This window comes from Piliocolobus tephrosceles, chromosome 7, assembly GCF_002776525.5.
Source record: "Piliocolobus tephrosceles isolate RC106 chromosome 7, ASM277652v3, whole genome shotgun sequence".
NCBI lineage: Eukaryota > Metazoa > Chordata > Mammalia > Primates > Cercopithecidae > Piliocolobus > Piliocolobus tephrosceles.
Genome location: NC_045440.1, coordinates 144,018,194 through 144,037,407, shown reverse-complemented (window position 1 = coordinate 144,037,407; position 19,214 = coordinate 144,018,194). Strand labels below are relative to the sequence as shown.

Sequence of the window (19,214 nt, the reverse complement as noted above, 5' to 3'; positions counted from 1 at the left end):
ATTCTCCCACCTCAGTCTCCCAAGTAACTGGGATTACAGGCACCCATCACTACACCCAGCTAACTTTTTGTATTTTTAGTAGAGATGGGGTTTCGCCATATTGGCCAGGCTGGTCTCAAACTCCTGACCTCAAGTGATCCACCTGCCTCCCAAAGTGCTGCGATTATAGGCCTGAGCCACCGCGCCTGGCCTTGTCTTTTCACTTTTATAATGGTGTCTCTCTCTCTCTCTTTTTTTTTTTTAAGAGATGGGTAAAATTCTTTAATTTTAATGAAGCCTAGTTTATGAATTTTTTTCTTTAAGGACAAGGACACATTTCTTAGAAATTTTTGTCTATCCCAAGGTTTAGGAACATTTTTCTCTTATGCTTTCTTCTAGGCTTTTTGCAGTTCTAGCTTTTAGGTTTATAACCTGTTTCATGTTAATGAATTTTCTAATGTTAAATTCAACCTTTTGTTTCTGGTATCGACTGAACTTTGACATGATGATTTATTTTTGAACATGTTGCTAGATTCAGCTTGTTCTTGCCTCTGTTAATAAGTGATTGGCCCGTGATTTCTTAGTACTCTTCCTGTCCAGTTTCAACCTAAAGGTTTTGCTAACCTCATAAAATGAGTCAGGGTGTGTGCCGTCTTACTGTGTTCAGGTCAAGTTTGAATTAGGCCAGAATGATTTGTTCTTTGAATGTGAGTAGAACCCACCTTCCCTCCAGTGGAGCCATCTGCACCTCAAGTTGACTTGTGCTGCCCTGGCCAGGGAGATGAGGTCCTCCGAAGGTTGGGGACCCTTTGTAATGGTTTGGAGAGAGCACAGAGAAATGAGCTGTCCTCTTGCAAGAGCTGCAGGGCACACCTTGTCTTGGGCAGCCCAGAGCAGGTCAGGGAGGTGCCAGGTGAGATTGTGCCCTGGCCGCCAGGTGGGCATGGCAGGGATGGATGCCGGGGCCATGCTGATGGCCCTCGGGGCTATACCCTGCCCAGGCTGGATCTCCCAGCACTGTCAGAGGCGGGTGCAGCTTGGTGGAGCCCTCAAAGATGTCACTGAGAGGCTCTGGGCATCTGCCACAGGCACTACCCAGACCACAGGTGTTGAGGGCAGGTTAGCTGGATCCCTGAGACCCTCATCCTGGGGCTGTTGGAGGTGGACCAAGCAAAGCCATTCTGAATAAGGAAAGCCCTCCGGGCCAGCTTGCCTTGTCTTTTGGGAAAGGAATGGAAGGAGTTGGCAGATTCTTGCTTCCTGAGAGATGACCGAGACTCTCTGCAGGAGAATGACCATTCTAGCCACGCTGTATTCCTACCTCCCTATGGAGATTTGTCAGCGACTCCCCTGCCCCCACCTTCGTCTCTCCCTCTTTACCACATCCCCTGAGCTGGCATTTCCTGGTAAAAAAAACCGAGATGTTGAGCACCCCGTGGGCCTCTGCGTTTCCCTCACTTGGGCCTCTGTGGGCAGGCAGGGACCCCAGCTCTTCATATTTGCACTTCATCAGGCATGGTGTGAGAGGGTAGGCATTTAGTGAGCTGAGTTAAAATACCTCAGAACCCCTCTGAGCTGGGCACAGTGACTCATGCCTGTACTCCCAGCGCTTTGGGAGGCAAAGGTGGGAGGATTGCCTGAGCCCAGGAGTTCGAGACCAGCCTGAGCAACATAAGGGAGGCCCCATCTCTACAAAAAAATTTAAACATTAGTTGGGCATAGTGGCCTGTTGCATGTAGTTCTGGCTACTTGGGAGGCTGGGATGGGAGGATTGCTTCTGCCCGGGAGGTCGAGGCTGCAGTGAGCAGTAATCGCACCACCGTACTCTAGTAAGATAGAGCGAGACCCTGTCTCTAATAAAATAAAACAACCACCTGAAATGCCAAGAGAGTGCTATGCCAAGCTGGTACCTCTTTGGAGCAGAGCTCAAGGCCAGCAGGAGGTTTGCAGAGTGTGTTTCTGGAGGCCTCTCTGTCACGGTGGGGAAGTGGGGGTTGGGGGGTGGAGGGTGGGGGTCATGGATCTCTGCTCATGGAGCACTGCAGAGCAGCTTCCTTGCATCTAGCAGCCTTCTGCCACTGGAATGCCTGAGCCCCCAACACCAAAACCCCAGCCCCTCCCAGCAGCAAGCATCCGTTTCAAACTATGTCTCTGCAAGTGGGCTGAGGTTTGGCTGGGCCCCTGGGTCAGGCTGGATTGGAGCAGCAGCAGCTCCCAGGACTCATTCTTCTGGTGATCAGAGGAGCACAGAAGGCCAAGCCAGTCTCACAAACTCCTTGACTGGGGTCACACAGCAAATCCTAGTGGCCACAGCGAGGCCCGCAGACAAGCCGAGCCACACCTGCCAGTCTGTGCGCATAGTGGGGAGCCATGTGGAGGCATGGGCACCTGACCCTACCTCCGTGGAACACAAATGTCACAAGCTCTGTTCTTCTCGTCAGTGCCTCCAGAGAGCTCCGGGGGTTCTGGAGGTGTCTGCCATCTGCTGTATGGGGCGTGGAAAGTGCCCAGCGCATACCAGGTTCTCCCGTGTGGCACTCAGTGCATGAGCACAAACCCACTCATGGATCTGGTCTGCTTCTGTATAGAAGTTGGAAGTCCTGTTGCCCAAAGGAGCCACAGGTCTTACAAAATTGCTTTAAAAGTAGCATCAGAGGGTTGGGCGCGGTGACTCACACCTGTAATCCCAGCACTTTGGGAGGCCGAGGCAGATGGATCACTTGAGGTTGGGAGTTTGAGACCAGCCTGGCCAACATGATGAAACCTCGTCTCTACTAAAAAAAAAAAAATACAAAAAATTAGCCGGGCATAGTGGTGGGCACCTGTAATCCCAGCTACTCGGGAGGCTGAGGCAGGAGAATCACTTGAACCCAGGAGGTGGAGGTTACAGTGAGCTGAGATCGTGACACTGCACTCCAGCCTGGGCAACAAGAGCGAAACTCCATCTCAAAAAAAAAAAAATTAGCCGGGCGTAGTGGCATTAATCCCGGCTACTCATGAGGTTAAGGCAGGAGAATTGCTTGAATCCGGGAGGCAGAGGTTGCAGTGAGCTGAGATCACGCCATTGCACTCCAGACTGGGCAACAAGAGCAAGACTCCATCTAAAAAAATAAATAAATAAATAGCGTCAGAAAAGTATCGTCCTTGTATGCCATTTTCTCCGTTTTATTGACATTTTGCCTGACTTTTGTCTTTGTTTCAGGGAAATCGTGGAACACATGGTCCAGCACTTTAAAACACAGATCTTTGGGGATCGGAAGCCCGTGTTTGACGGCAGGAAGAATCTGTACACGGCCATGCCCCTTCCGATTGGGAGGGACAAGGTAAGCTCCCTGGGGTGCCCTTGGTGGAGTAATGTATGGCGAAGTAAAGCTCACACGTGTTGTAAAGTCCGTCATGCCTGTTCTCATACACGAAACCATTTCACCGAGGAGGAGAGAGCAGCTCACTGCCATGCGCTTCGTCCTGAGGTCCATAAAAACCAACTTCTTTGTATTGTGGCTTTCAGTGATGGGGGTTTAACTTATCTAGGTCCTGTCACAGATATGGAGAACTTGTTGAAACCACCAGAGTTTCAGTACAAAGTACACACACAAAACACAAGCCACAAACCACCGTCAGACAAGAGCCTAGAGTAAGCACCAGTATTCTAAAGACCTGCAGAGGCCAAGCAGGAAGATGGCTTGAGCTCAGGAGTTCGAGGCTAAGTGAGCTATCTCAGTGCGCCACGAATTCCGCCTGGGTGACAGAATGAGACTCCATCTCCACAGGAAGGCCTATGGAAAAGCACGTTCATATAGGGGTTTGTGGGAAAGAGACATGGCAGTGAGGCCCAGTTAACATTCTGCTCTAGCCGGTGACTCATCTGAAATTAGAATGATGGTGATTAGTCAACCCAGAAGGAGTGGGTATATTAAAATGTCACCTTCATTTATTACCTTTATCCTTATCATGGCTTTATTTAAAAAGTAATAAAGTTTCTGCCCAGAAGTGTCACTTCTTGGGAGTATCTTTCAACACATGTGCTGCTCCGGAGTGATACGGGTGTTATTTGTAAGTAGAAGAAGAGCAGAAATCCGGCCCAGAAATAATCTTTATAGGCCGGGCGCGGTGGCTCACGCCTGTAACCCCAGCATTTTGGGAGGCCGAGGTGGGCAGATCATAAGGTCAGGAGTTTGAGACCAGCCTGGCCAACATGGTGAAACCCCGTCTCTACTAAAAATATAAAAATTAACTGGGCATAGTGGCAGGTGCCTATAATCCCAACTACTCTGGAGGCTGAGGCAGGAAAATCGCTTGAACCTGGGAAGCGAAGGTTGCAGTGACCTGAGTTCGCACCACTGCACTCCAGCCTGGGCAACAGAGTGAGACTCAGTTCTCAAAAAAATAAAAAATAATCTTTACACATACTTTAAGACGTGAACACATCAGAAACCAGGAATTGAACAGCTATGAGAATGAAGGGCTGACTCCCTCTGGGAACAACGTGCACAGTTTGCTTTTTCAACCCTGAGTCCCTGAGAAGGAAGCCAGCTCGGTGTGCAGAGGGCCTCAGATTGCTGCCAGGGATGTCTATGTTAGTGGAAGAGCAAGGGGCCTGCTAGCAGCTCTCTCTACAGATGTTCAGTCTTCTTCCTTTTGCTTTTGAGACAGGGTCTCGCTCTGTCGTCCAGGCTGGAAAGCAGTGGTGCAGTCACGCTCGCCGTAGCCTTCAATTCTCAGGCTCAAGCGATCCTCCCACCTCAGCCTCCAGAGTAGCTAGCTTTTCATTTTGATGATAATCTTGAAATGAATAAGCTCCTTTCAGCCTTTCTGGATGGTCGGCAGGGCCCAGCAGTCTCCGCGCCCGGTGCCCCTCCACGTCGCCGCGCTCTGACAAGGCGAGAATGTGCTGTGGCTGAGCAGAGGCCGAGTTATGATATGGGGCTCTGCAGAAAGCGACCTCATGGCTGTAACGGGATGGTGGTCTGGGCACTGTCACCGCCAGCCCAGGTGATGGACGTTGGGTTTCTCAATGGGAGCGAGTCCTAGACCAAATGCCCGTCAGTTCAACGTGATCACCCCTTGCCAACTAGCGTGCCGTGGAGTTGAAATGTAGTCATTTTAAAGTTCTGTGCTTAATATGCATTTGTTTTTACTTAAGTTTTATAAGAAAGACAAGCATAAGGAGTTTGTGCACAGTTTTGTCTGTACATATTTATATCTACACACAGGGCGGGCATCAGGGTAGTTTTTCTGAAAAGGGGCTTGGGGAGCCCATATGGTATTTGATATTTACATTCGAGACCTGTCTTTGTGGAAATTAACTGCACACACACTCTGGGGTAAAACTAGATATGAGTGTGAGGCCTGGCTCCGCCCTTCCTGTGGTGGGACCTGGGGCACCTCAGCTGGCCAAGCCTCAACTGCCTCACCTGTAAAACAGAGAGATGGCAATAAAAACTACTTCCCAGGGGCTTTGTGAGAGTTCAGTGAGCATGTACATCCCTGCCCCGTGCCTGTCCCCTGCGGCCCCGGGTGGTGCATCTCCCACCAGCCCAAGCCGTTGCCCCTGCTGCTGGCCCCACGCCACACGTTGAGTAGCGAGGGTTTATTTTTTTTGTTTTGTTTTCATTTTTTGAGACGGAGTCTTGCTCTGTCGCCCAGGCTGGAGTGCAGTGGCCGGATCTCAGCTCACTGCAAGCTCCGCCTCCCAGGTTTTTGCCATTCTCCTGCCTCAGCCTCCCGAGTAGCTGGGACTACAGGCGCCCGCCACCACGCCTGGCTAGTTTTTTGTATTTTTTTTTTTTTTCGTAGAGACGGGGTTTCACCATGTTAGCCAGGATGATCTCGATCTCCTGACCTTGTGATCCGCCCGTCTCGGCCTCCCAAAGTGCTGGGATTACAGGCTTGAGGCACCGCGCCCGGCCGAGTAGTGAGAGTTTAAAATTCTTTGTTTAAGGCTAGGTGCAGTGGCTCATGCCTGTAATCCCAGCACTTTGGGAGGCCGAGGCAGGTGGATCACTGGAGGCCGGGAGTATGAGACCAGCCTGGCCAACGTGACTAAATCCCATCTCTACTAAAAATACAAAAAAAATTAGCCAAGCACAGTGGCACACGCCTATAGTCACAGCTATTTGGGAGGCTGAGGCATGAGAATCGCTCGAACCCGAGAGGCAGAGGTTGCAGTGAGCCAAGATCACGCCACTGCACTGCAGCCTGGGCGACAGAGTGAGACTCTGTCTAAAAATAAAAATTTAAACAAAGCTTAATTTGCAGAGCTGCAGATTTCTGGCCCTGGTCTGTCAGGCTTGCTAATGGTCAGAGTGTTTTTCTGGGGTGCCCACATGAGTCCTCCGCGTGCAGCCCTACACCCAGTAGGCGTTCGCTCCCTCTTAAGTTTCATTCCAACCTTCCTTGTTCTTTTGTCAGATGAAAAGCTCAGGTGGGCCGGGTGCGGTGGTTCACGCCTTTAATCCCAGCACTTTGGGAGGTCAAAGTGGGCGGATCACCTGAGGTCAGGAGTTCAAGACCAGCCTGACCAGTATGGTGAAACCCCATCTCTACTAAAAATACAAAATTAGCCGGGTGTGGTGGAGCATGTCTGTAATCCCAGCTGCTCCGGAGGCTGAAGCATAAGAATCGCTCACACGTGGGAGGCGGAGGTTGCAGTGAGCCGAGATCGCAACACTGCACTCCAGCCTTGGGCAACAAGAACGAAACTCCATCTCAAAAAGGAAAAAAGAAAAGCTCAGGTCCCAGAGGGCATAGAGAACCTACTCGAAGCCACTGTGTTCGTTAGCATGGGGCTTCTCCGGGTGCAGACCACGCTTCTCCTGCTGGTTTGGAGGTTCTGTAGGATCTCTGCGGGGTGCAGAAATTAACCCCTTCTGTCTGAGAGCCTGCGTAAGGAGGTGTCCCCATGCCCTTCTTCTCGCATCATGTCCCAATGTCATCTTTGGGTTTCCTCTTTTTTCTGTGAAGTACTTTTTCGTGCCTCGCTTGTGGTAAGAGCGGAATCGTTCTGGTGCTCCATTACCCTGGAGGCTCGTGGGGACTCTGGCAGCTCTGGCCCAGGCCTCTGTGCAGAGGGCCCGTGTCACATCGCCCTTACACATGAAGCTCCTAAATCTCCTACTGCAATGTTAGCCTGCCTGCCTTCATCCCAGCCCCTGTGTGGAAAGAGAGAAGAGTTCTCCCAGGCCCGGGAGACGCTGGGACCGCCTAGCCGCACTCCCTCACCTCCCAGAACTGGAGATGGAGACACAGGAAACTATACAAGTTGATCAGCATTTGGGGTTGAACTCCTGGGTCCTTTTTTGAAGCCATGATTTGTGTCGTCAGTTCTTGACTCTGGGTCCAGCACCATAACTCCCCTTGTCGGGGCCCATGGAAGGTCTGCAGCTCCCTGGAGCTTCTTTGCTCAGTTGAGTAGAAAATTTAGAAAGGTGGCCAGAAGGAGCACCGTTTAGGAACATACGGAGACAACTATAAACTCCCTAAATAACAGAAGGTAAGTGGCATTGGCCTGGAAGGGATTTGGCTGGTGGCAGATGAACCTGAGAATGTATTCCCACGTCTCCCTGAAGGATCGAATTCAGTGTCTGGGTTGACACGGTCTGGGAGTGGTGGTGGACAGCACAGGTGTCTCCTTCCCAGAAGGAAATTAGGGCAGACCCACAGCTCAGATCAATAGTAGACCCTGCCTGGAAGCAGCGTACCTTGGGAGAAGACAGCCATGCACAGAGTTCTCTGTTGAAGGAGATGGTAGTTCGGCACTCCTGCCTGTCCACCTCTGTGCCCAGCTCAGCCATGCTATGGCCACAGGAGTGCCCGGCTGTTGCCTGCTGACCTGGGATGGGGGTGTCTGGCAGCAAGGGAGACCAAGGGCTCCTGAAGCAGTGAAGCTTCTGCACTTGAAGGCTCGGGCAGAGAAGGCAGGGGGCGAGGAGAGGCCTAGGAAGCCATGGGGGGCTCCGCTTGGGCAGTGTGCGGCAGGGAGCCTGCTTAGCCTGGGCCTGGCCCAAGCATCTTTGGGGCTGACCTGCTACCTCTCAGGGCCAAGGGTCCCCTTGAGCGAGCCATGTGCCTTGACTCGAGCCCACCCCAGTACAAGGTGGTCAGGAAGTGGTGTCGAGCGGTAGCTGAGCAGCCACTCCCTGTACCTGCTCTGTCATCTGCCAGGTGACTTTGAATTCCCACTACACTTTGCAGATGTGATGGGTGGGGCTGGTTTTGGTGCTGAGGTCTTTTGGGGGTCAGTGATCTGCCTTTGGAGAGCTGCTGCCCTGCAGAGTCACAGGATGCCTTTAGACCTCAGCGCCTGGCACATTTCAATAAGACGTGAGCTGCACGGCCCTTTCTGGGAGGGGAATGTGGCACGCAGCCTGGCAGCTGTCTCTCAGCCCGGGCTTGGCAGGTGTAGCGGGTGTGGTCGCTCTTCCTGCCACCCTAGGGAGGCCACGTCCAGGTCGGGATCCTCGTGGCCGGCCAGACGTGCCACGCCTGCAGCGCCTCCCTTGCCCCTCCTCAACGACAGTGGACAGGGAGGCATGGGCTCAGCCAGGGCCATAGCCAAGCTTAGTGCAGGAACAGCCTTTTGAAAGGTAGCTGTGCCTCTGTGCCCTCTCCCTGGCTCCATACACAGTTTCTTTGTGCTCCTTTTTTTTTTTTTCCCAGACAGGGTCTCTCTCCATCTCCCAGGCTAGAGTGCAGTGGCACAATGTCGGCTCACTGTAACCTCCACCACCCAGGCTCAAGTGAGCCTCCCACCTCAGCCTCCTGAGTAGCTGGGACTACAGGCCTGTGCCACCATGCCCGGCTAATTTTCTTTTTGTAGGGACAGAGTTTTGCCACTTTGCCCAAGCTGGTCTGCAACTCCTGAGCTCAAGTAATCCAGCCCGCCTCGGCCTCCCACACTATTGGGATTACAGGCATGAGCCCCGGGCTGTCCTCTTTGCATTCTTTAGAGTGCTTTTTTCCCTTTGTTGCTGAGCTGTGTGACGACACCGAAACGGGAATCACCCCATGACAGCTCTACTTCTCTCACCCTGAGGATTTCCAGACAGGGAGGCCGGCTTGCAGGTTTGGCTCGTCTGGGGAGATTGGATGTCACAGCTGCCGTGCCGTGCTCCAGGCCCTGGATCGGAGTCCTGGGCTGACATTTTCTCTTATCCATGTTCAGAAAATGGCAGTTGGGCCACTCCCAGATTGCAGCTCTGCAACACAACTGACGCCAGTGCCCTGTGAGGTGGGCGGGGCCACCTGCTTGTCCCCTTGTGTGCAGGAGGCCAGCGGAGCCACCTGCCCGAGGTGAGAACACAGGAGGCAGCCACACTGGGAGTGACCTTCAGATGTCGTGTCATTGGGACCTAGCGCTTTGGGCTGTTGAGAGGCAGCAGTGTCTCAAGTGTGGACCACCTGCTGCTGGCAGCCCAGACACACACGGGGCCTGTCCCTCAGAGAGCCGTGTGCCTCCTGCCCCCGTGGCATGACAGCCGTCGTAAAGTCTCCATGCGGCCCTAAGCTGCCGCACGCGAGCACCATCCAGCCACCGCGGACATGGGATGGGCAGACAGTTACAGAGCCTGGGGTGACTCTGGTGTCCTTTCTTTGCGGGCCAAGCGGAGGCTAGGCCACAATACATTTACAAATTAGAGTGTATTTTGCTGTGAGAAAATAGACCCCTTGGAATTGCCCCTCGGTTTTGACTACAGAGGTTTTTGAAGGGTGGCGTTGATAGGCATCCGATCCGTGCCAGGGCATGGCACTGTAGGCCGGATGCTGAGTGCTGTTGCCGCAGATGTGCTTGGGCCTAAAGTACCTCCTGCCCAGGGCGTGTGTGAGATGGAAATGCACGCACTCTCCCACTCCCAAGCTTACTCCACCTGCACACCGTGACCTGGGTGTGCTGTTTCTGGACAAGGGGAATGGCACTCCCTTCTCAGCGACCGGCCACTCCTGTTGGGACCAGGTAGCTGCCAGTCCGTACTGGAATCGTCCCCCCCATGCCCAGCCAAGCCCCTGTTCCTGCGCCCATAGAGACTCTGTCTCCCTTTCTGGAGTCAGACAGTTTGACGGGGGCACTTGCCCCTCATGGCCCAGAGAGGCTGAGTCAGCCCCTCCAGAGCTGTTTCTTTAACTGACAGAGCAAGACTCCTTCTCAAAAAAAAAAAGGAAGTAAAGGGGGTAACCAGTGCGTGCAGGAGTGCCTGCCATGTTGCCATATTACGTCAAATGTGCATTTTCAGTTACTGTTATTTGTGTATGACTTATTTAGAATTTTATTATGAATTACCACTAATGAAAAAGAAATATATATACAATTGACCTTTGAACAACAAAAAAGGTTAATGGTGCTGTCTTAGTCCACTTTCTTGCTTCTGATAAAGACATACCCAAGACTGGGCAATTACAAAAGAAAGAGGTTTAATTGGACTTACAGTTCCAGGTGACTAGGGAAGCCTTGCAGTCATGGCGGAGGGCAAAAGGCACTTCTTACATGACGGCGGCCAAAGAGAATGAGGAAGAAGCAAAAGCAGAAACCCCTGATAAACCAGTTGGATCACTGTCACGAGAATAGCACGGGAAAGACCAGTCCCCATGATTTAGTTACCTTCCTGGGTCCCTCCCACAACATGTGGGAATTCTAGGAGATACAATTCAAGTTGAGATTTGGGTGGGGACATAGCCAAACATATCAGGCACTGATCCCCCATGCAGTCAAAAATTCATTTATAACCTTTTTTTTTTTTTCTGGAAACAATTTCTCTGTTGCCCAGGCTGGAGTACCGTGGCACAAGGCTCACTATAGCCTTGACTTCCCTGGCTCAAGCGATCCTCCTATCTCAACCTCCTGAGTTAGCTGGGAGCACAGAGACGGGGTCTCCCTATATTGCCCAGGCTGGTCTCCAACTCCTGGGCTCAAACTGTCCTCCCACCTCAACCACCCAAAGAGCTGGGATTATAGGCGTGAACCACTGCACCTAACTGTGTATAACTTTTGACTCCCCCGAAACTTAAACTACTACTAATAGCCTATTGTTTACCAGAAGCCTTACCAATAACATAAACTGTAAATTAACACTTTTTTTTTTTTTTTTTTTTTTGAGACAGAGTCTCGCTCTGTCACCCAGGCTGGGGTGCAGTGGCTGGATCTCAGCTCACTGCAAGCTCTGCCTCCCGGGTTCCTGCCATTCTCCTGCCTCAGCCTCTGGAGTAGCTGGGACTACAAGCGCCCGCCACATCGCCTGGCTAGTTTTTTGTATTTTTTAGTAGAGACAGGGTTTCACCGTGTTAGCCAGGATGGTCTCGATCTCCTGACCTCGTGATCCACCTGTCTCGGCCTCCCACGGTGCTGGGATTACAGGCTTGAGCCACCGCGCCCGGCCTCACATATTTTATATGTTACACGTATTATATAGTTTATTCTTCTTTCTTTCTTTTTTTTTTTCACTCTGTTGTCCAGGGCTGGAGTGCAGTGGTGCTCTCTGCGCACTGCAGCCTTCACCTCCTGGGTTCAAATGTTTCTCCTGCCTCAGCCTCCCAGGTAGCTGGGATTACAGGCACCCACCACTGCACCTGGCTAATTTTTGTATTTGTTTTGTTTTGTTGGGTTTTTTTGAGATAGAGTTTCACTCTTGTCACCCAGGCTGGAGTATGGTGTGATCTGGGCTCACTGCAACCTCCGCCTCCCGGGTTTAAGCGATTCTCCTGCCCCGGCCTCCCGAGTAGCTGGGATTACAGGCCCATGCCACCATGTCTGGCTAATTTTTTTGTATTTTTAGTAGAGACAGGGTTTCACTATGGGCTGGGGTGGTCTCGAACTCCTGAACTTGTGATCTGCCTGCCTTAGCCTCCCAAAGTGCTAGGATTACAGGTGTGAGCCACCACACCTGGCTGATCTTGTTCTTTTTTATGGCTGCATGTTATTCCACAATGTATGATATGGTTACAGCTAGTTTCTTTATTTTCAGTAGAAAAGGGGTTTTGCCACATTGGCCAGGCTGGTCTTGAACTCCTGACTTCAGGTGATCCACCTGCCTCAGCCTCCCAGAGTGCTGGGATTACAGGCGTGAGCCACTGTGCCTGGCCCTATATAGTTTATTCTTACATTCTTAAGCTGGAGAAAAGTTACTTAAGAAATCATAAGGTAACATTAAGTGGACGTGGATTATTATAAAGGATCCCCTCTGTCTTCATGCCGAGGAGAGAAAGGAGCTTGGTCTCGCTGTCTCGGGTAGCAGAGGCTGAAGGAAATCCATATATAACTCCACTTGCGTAGTTCCAACCCATGTTTTTCAAGGGCTAGCTGTGTACGTACATTTAAAGAGTGGTATTAAACCACATCCTGTACCCCCCACCCAGGCCCAGCTGTTCCCTCCTCCCACCCTGAAATCGCCCATGGGCCGAGCCTTGATTGCATCCTCACCCCCTGCCACCTGCTCTGCTGTCCTAATGACTTGAGTGAAGCTGGCCCTTCCCTCTGTTGGTTTCCTCAGCTGTGCTGCATCCCCTGTGCGTGTGACTCTGACTTCCGGAAAGAATCGTGCTGCGGTGCCCTTCTGTGGCTTGCTGCTTTTCTTGCTATTCATGTTCGAAGTCCATCCAGCTGGAAGGATTTGCTCGTTTTTCCCCACCCTCATCTTTTGCAGATGGTCCTCGGGGTGCGGCCAGTTGGGGGCCGTCGGGCACGACAGTGCTCTGAGTGCTTGTGGGCATCTGCCAGAGCCAGCCCAGGCCCAGGTGGAAAGGGTGTGTACCTGGGACCCAGGTGGGCAGGTGACATCCGCAGAGTCTGGTCTTTGCTCTGTGAGGTTCAAACAAGGTGTGGCAAGAAGCCAGGCCCTGGGCGACAAGTGTGAGCAGATGGGAGACGGGCATGGGCAGGGTGGGCAGGGGGCGAGCGAGCGAATGTGCCTGGTGCCACCAAACAACACTGGGCCGGGGCATGCCGGCAAGCTGGGGTTTGTGGTCCTGAATCAGGTAGGGCACCTCAGGTGAGCGGAGCAGAGGCAGCGGGCCCTGGGCAGGGTAGGAGAGGCCGGTGCTGAAGGCCTGGGGCCCTGGCGTCACACATGGAGTGGGAAGGCTTTCGGGGTCCAAATTCCATCCCTGCCCTTTCATGGCTTTGTGGCCTTGGGCTATTTTTTTAAGTCTGGGTTTCTGCGTTTTCACATATGAGAAGTGGTGAGTCGGCCAGGCACAGTGGCTCATGCTCAAACTCCCAGCACTGTGGGAGGCCAAGGTGGGAGGATCCCTTGAGCCCAGGAGTTCAAGACCAGCACAGGCAACATGGTGAGACTCCATCTCTACAAAATAAAAACTAAAAATCCGGCCGGGCGTGGCGGCTCACGCCTGTCATCCCAGCACTTTGGAGGCCGAGGTGGGCGGATCACGAGGTCAGCAGATCGAGACCATCCTGGCTAACACGGTGAAACCCCGTCTCTACTAAAAAATAAAAAAAACTAGCCGGGCGAGGTGGCGGGCGCCTGTAGTCCCAGCTACTCGGGAGGCTGAGGCAGGAGAATGGCATAAACCCGGGAGGCGGAGCTTGCAGTGAGCTGAGATCCGGCCACTGCACTCCAGCCCGGGTGACAGAGCGAGACTCCGTCTCAAAAGAAAAAAACTAAAAACTTAGCCGAGCTTGGTAGTGTGCGTCTGTAGTCCCAGCTACTTGGAAGGCCGAGGTGGGAGGATCCCTTGAGCCTAAGAGGTCAAGGTTGAAGTGAGCCAGTATTGCGCCACTGCACTCCAGCTGGGACCACAGTGAGACCCTGTCTCAACAAAAGTGGCGAATGAATTTTCCCTTGCTGGGGTCATTGTGCATGTGAGGATAAAGTATATACCATCCGTAACCTATCATGTCGGTGTTCCTCAGACACTGGGAAGCATTATCAGCAAATAGCGAAGTTGCTTCACGCGTCACCTGAGTGGGCTTGTGCATGTCCATATATTTGGAGGTATGAGGCTCAGATCACGATTTAACTGCAGGTTGTGAGTAGCGGAGTGGGGTTTGCAGGTGACAGCAGCATGATCTGGCGTTAGGTGCAACTTGTGGGTGAGGGAAGGGGCCATTCAGAGACTGGGGAGGAGGTAGTGAGTTCACTGAGGGTGAAACAAGGATACATTTTCGACCACTGTCAGTACACTGGCCACTGCCACACGTGACTCTGTACATTTAAATTCATCAAAAGTAAGTGAGTAGTTTAAAATTCAGTTCCTTGGTCATATTTCAAGTGCTCCATAGCCACATGTGGCTGGTGGTTGGCTAGAGGCCTGGGCAGGGACTTTCTCACCCAGGGGTAGATGTCTGGAAGCCAACCACTGCTGAGTTGCATCCTCCCTGGGGCTTCGCAGGAGGGAGTCACCTTGTGTGCTTTGGATCCTCACAGGTGGAGCTGGAGGTCACGCTGCCGGGAGAAGGCAAGGATCGCATCTTCAAGGTGTCCATCAAGTGGGTGTCCTGCGTGAGCTTGCAGGCGTTACACGATGCACTTTCAGGGCGGCTGCCCAGCGTCCCTTTTGAGACGATCCAGGCCCTGGACGTGGTCATGAGGCACTTGCCATCCATGAGGTGAGGGCGCCACACGGGACCAAGGGAGGGGGGAATCCCCTGCGGCTCCGAGGGTCCCCTGCAGAGTGAAATCTGTCTGAGGAACGGCTCGTTCTCGGAACCAGGGTGGGAATGGTCATGCAGGTTTTCTGTGATGAAGATAACACAAATGGTGCTAAGGTGCAAACAGTGTTAACATAAACGTAAGTCACCAGCATTCTCGGCCTGGCCCAAAAATGTGGCCTCCCTCTTTGGGCGCACGTCGGTGCCTTCGTGTTCCGCGCAGCCCTCTGCCCCCAGCACTTTTCTGTTCCTCTCTTGCCCTTGCACTTGGGACTCGTGATAGGAAAGTAATGCTGTTCCCAGTTTCGTGCTGCACACATGTCTGCAACTCTAGGGACCGTCACCGCTGCTTTTTGTGACTGTTGGGGACGTCTTTATTCTCAGGATTACTCTTTTACCACAAATTGCCATGCTTGCGATTGCTGGGAGAGGATGTAGGGACAGTTTAAGGGCTCACAGTCTGCCCGGTTGCTGGGCAGAAGGTTGTGCTAATTTCCTGAGTCCCCGGCTGTTGGAGGAGCAAGGCCAGCTCAGCACATCAGCCCTCAGTTTCCCACCCCGGAACACCTGCCCTCACACTGGTGCCTGGGAACAATTTGAGTTTTCAAGTTTCGTCTCTTTCGAACCAAAGCCTAAACCAAAACAAAGCCCCACACTCACAAACCCCAGGACTGACCGAAGCTTTAAGATTCCAGGAGAGCATTGGGGCTTCACTCATGGAAGAGAAGGTGCTTCGAGGTCATGTGTAAGATTTTTAGAGGGACCATGGTGTTCTCAGTCTTCAGGCATGGGAAGAGGTGACCAAATACAGGACAGGCTCTCACTCCCAGCAGGAACACACCTTCCCCCACGTGTAACCTGTCTCTGCTTGAACTATCGGTAGAGGAAGGCCGTAGGTATGTGGAGAAACAGTCTAGGAGGATGGTTGCCAAAATGGCATCTACTTTTTTAATATAGAGTTGCAGAGATGACTGTGATTCTTTTCTGAATTCGTTTGGATTACTTCCATTAACTTCATAATCCCGGTGGAAACTGCCTTTTTCATTTTGGGATAAGAAGGGCAGTCAAGGCAGGATTATTAGCGCGTCTCAGGTGGAAAGTGAAAGGGCCACGGAGGTGGTTGGGTCAGCGCAGCCCACAGGTAGGGAGCATCGAGGCCCACAGCATGTTTTCCTTTCAGAATCATTAGTGACAGCGCCTCCCGGGCCACCAGACCCCTCGGTGCCCGTGCAGCAGGCGAGGCTGCTGTGCTGGAGAGCGTGTCTGCTTCAGTCGAGTGGCTCCAGTCGGGCCAGCACAGCATCCCTCGCAGGCCCGGAAGAGGTTGTGAAGCCCTCGTGCTGGCCCTTCCACCTCCTGCGGGGGAGCCCACAGCAGGCAGCTCTGGGGCCTCGGAGCCTGCCTGGGGAGCTGCGGCTGAAGGAGCCAGCGGATACTAGGTCACGCGTGGACAGCCACACGGCCAGAAGTGGCACATCTCCCTAAGGCTGAGGCTGGGCCTGGCTGCGGCTGGCATTTGGCAGGTGCCCACTTCCACCTGCGCTTGGGGACACAGGCCCGGTGAAGTGAAGAGTAGACAGTAAGGCGAGACGAAGCCAGGACAGGGAGCCTGGACCAGAAACACGCCAGGTCCCGGGGGTTTGTGCTCCACCCGTGCGGTGCGTTTAAACATCTTTCACCGTTCCCCAGTGAGGCCACGGGTCCCCCAGCCTGCTGCCGTTACAGCGTCCCGCACAGCAGGCCATGCATACAGGCTGCAGTGCCGCGTGGTAAACGTGGATTTACAAGGAGGGGAAACGGAACTCTGATGAGGGTATGGTGGGTGCAGGCAAAGCCCACCCAGAGGCCACTGTTCCTTCTGGAAGACCCATCTGACAGGTGGTGGGGTGGGGTCTCTTGGTTCCAGGTACACCCCCGTGGGCCGCTCCTTCTTCACCGCGTCCGAGGGCTGCTCCAACCCTCTTGGCGGGGGCCGGGAAGTGTGGTTTGGCTTCCATCAGTCCGTCCGGCCTTCTCTCTGGAAAATGATGCTGAATATTGATGGTGAGCAGTGCCCTGGGATCTTCACTGCAGGGCAGGGCTGGGCATGGGCTGGGGGTCAGGACGCCGGTGGGGGGATGGCTTGTGGCCAGCTCCATGCATGGCCTCTGTCAGAGCCGGCGCTGCTGCGTGACACCTGGCCGGTCTCACCTGCAGTGCTGGGTGGGTTAGGGCAGTGGCTCTCAGGCCAGCGTGGAGCCGCCAGGAGGTCGCACCCTCAGAGGCTGTGGTCAGGGGCTGAGGCGGGCCTGAGGATCCCGCTGTTCTGTGCAGGACAGCCGCTGCCCTCTCTGTGAAAAAGACGAGAGTGAAGGCCAGCGAAAAGGATCGGTCTTCTCATTTGGGAGTTCGTTATTATGAGAAACTCTAGAAAGGAATGAGAATTCGATCTTGCTCAGTTATACATTTATTGAAAAAGAATTACATAAAAGGGAATGGTGAATTTCAGAAATATCTCCACCAGAAGGTCCCCCGAAAATCCTACCACACTGACTTCTTTCTCAGAGGGTGTCGCCCTGACCAGAGGGAGGGTCAGCAGCTCGGGTCTGGGCTTGTCACTGCTGGCCTGCCCATCTCTGGGCCTGAGGCTGGCCTCGGTAGGGAGTGAGAACCCCGGCCGGGTGTCCCTGCCATGGCTGGCCTGGCCTGTGAGGCCCCTCCGGGACTATGGGCCTGTCCAGCAGCCCCGCAGTCATGCTTAGGCCTTTGCCTCTGTCTTTTCTCGCCTACAGTGTCGGCAACAGCATTTTACAAGGCACAGCCAGTAATCGAGTTTGTTTGTGAAGTTTTGGATTTTAAAAGTATTGAAGAACAACAAAAACCTCTGACAGATTCCCAAAGGGTAAAGTTTACCAAAGAAATTAAAGGTAATGAACTGTCCGAGCACACCTGGCTAAGGGCTGGGAGGCCCCTTCCCAGTCTGCCTCCAGGACGCATTTGGCAGTTCTGGTTCTTATGTGCATTTAGGGAGATGGGGGTGGCGGAATTTAGCCATCAGATGAAGTAGCACGGAAATGAATTAGACCCATTTCCCAGAGCAGGAGTGGGGGTTTCCTAAATAAATACAACCCCGTGGGGTGCGGGTGAGGTTGAGTTTGGGGAGTCAGTCACGTCTGACTCATGATATCAGGACTAGAAGCAGCAGCGTGGCTGTGATCAGCATTTCATAACGCTGGAACCGAGGATGCATTTTCTTTTGTTTTCATCTAACCTTACACAGCCCGGCAGGGATCTGTAGCCGGTCAGCCTGCTTTCTACTCCAAGAAACTCAGACTGGGGGGTCTGGGACTTGCCTGGGGTCCTTCTACCCATCAGCAACAGAGCGGGTGCTGCCCCTGGCTCCACAAACCCTGCCTGCTGAACCCGTCCTTTTGGAAGGCCATTTGCAGGGCCATTCGCAGTACCCCGTGTTACCACGATGACCCACGGAGGGCACAGAATAGCATGAGGGTGGACACCTGATGCTCTAAGCTGAGCCTCCCCCTACCATGTGGTATTCTTGTAGGTGAGATGGACCCAGCTGGGGTGGCCTGGGGGTGACCTGTGGGTCACCCTCCCTAGGGGAGCCCTGCAGCCCTCTGGAGCCCCCGTAACCTGAGTCCGCAGCCACATTCCTATGAAAACTGATTCTCGGGAAGTGGCGCTTGCACTCAGGTCGGGACAGCCCAGAGGCTGATGCCTGTGTTCTGTGTCCCCAGGTCTAAAGGTGGAGATAACGCACTGTGGGCAGATGAAGAGGAAGTACCGCGTCTGCAATGTGACCCGGCGGCCCGCCAGTCACCAAACGTAACACGCCCTTCCTTTCAGACTCTCTTGGCTGGGGCCCCCAAGGTCACCCCGATGGGCACACTCTGGAGCCATAATTCTATGCCCATTCTCCGGAAAGGACCATTTCATGGTGTTTTTCAATCCCAAAATTGTCCCTTACATGGCTCAGTAGATTCCAAACTTCACCAAAGTTTGTGAAGCGTCTCCTGCCGTCACCGTGGGGAGGCCCTGGCTGCCGAACCGGCCTGGCCTGCTTTCCTCGTCCTGTCCTGGGGGCTTCAGGCCTTCTGGGCACCGGGAACGCGCAGCATGTGAACGGCTTCCAGGGTCGCCACGCTCTGCTGGAAGACGCACAGACCTTTCTGGACGCCTCCATTCGTCCTGACTCCTGTACACACACTGTGACGTTGTGGGTAATTTATGAGTAATGACGCCTGTAGGTATTTTTTGTTTCCCAACTCCAGAAACAAAATGAGAATTTAGGGGCTCGGGAACATTCCAGATAACCCAAAGCACGTGACGTGGTTTTCACTCCCAGAAGTGCTCTGAATGTTTGCTCCTCACACGTCACCCTAAAAAGCAAAAACCAAATGAAAAGCAGCGTGGGGGAAGGGACCCCGGGATGACCTCGGCCTGAACAGCCCTTTTGCTCCTCAGATTCCCGCTGCAGCAGGAGAGCGGGCAGACGGTGGAGTGCACGGTGGCCCAGTACTTCAAGGACAGGCACAAGTTGGTTCTGCGCTACCCCCACCTCCCATGTTTACAAGTCGGACAGGAGCAGAAACACACCTACCTTCCCCTGGAGGCAAGTCACCCTCTTCCTGTGATCTCT

At 53.3% G+C, this 19,214-nt stretch overlaps 1 protein-coding gene across 2 annotated transcripts in view; it reads left to right on the top strand.

The window, feature by feature from the left end:
• Positions 1-19,214, top strand: part of AGO2 (argonaute RISC catalytic component 2) — an 86,770-nt gene that overhangs the window by 32,111 nt on the left and 35,445 nt on the right. For both annotated transcript variants that reach the window (XM_023228060.2, XM_023228059.2), the window contains exons 3-8: positions 3,182-3,302; positions 14,352-14,533; positions 16,482-16,618; positions 17,347-17,481; positions 18,313-18,400; positions 19,040-19,187. In XM_023228060.2, the coding sequence (XP_023083828.1) occupies positions 3,182-3,302; positions 14,352-14,533; positions 16,482-16,618; positions 17,347-17,481; positions 18,313-18,400; positions 19,040-19,187 (811 nt within the window). The remainder of the gene's footprint in view (positions 1-3,181; positions 3,303-14,351; positions 14,534-16,481; positions 16,619-17,346; positions 17,482-18,312; positions 18,401-19,039; positions 19,188-19,214) is intronic.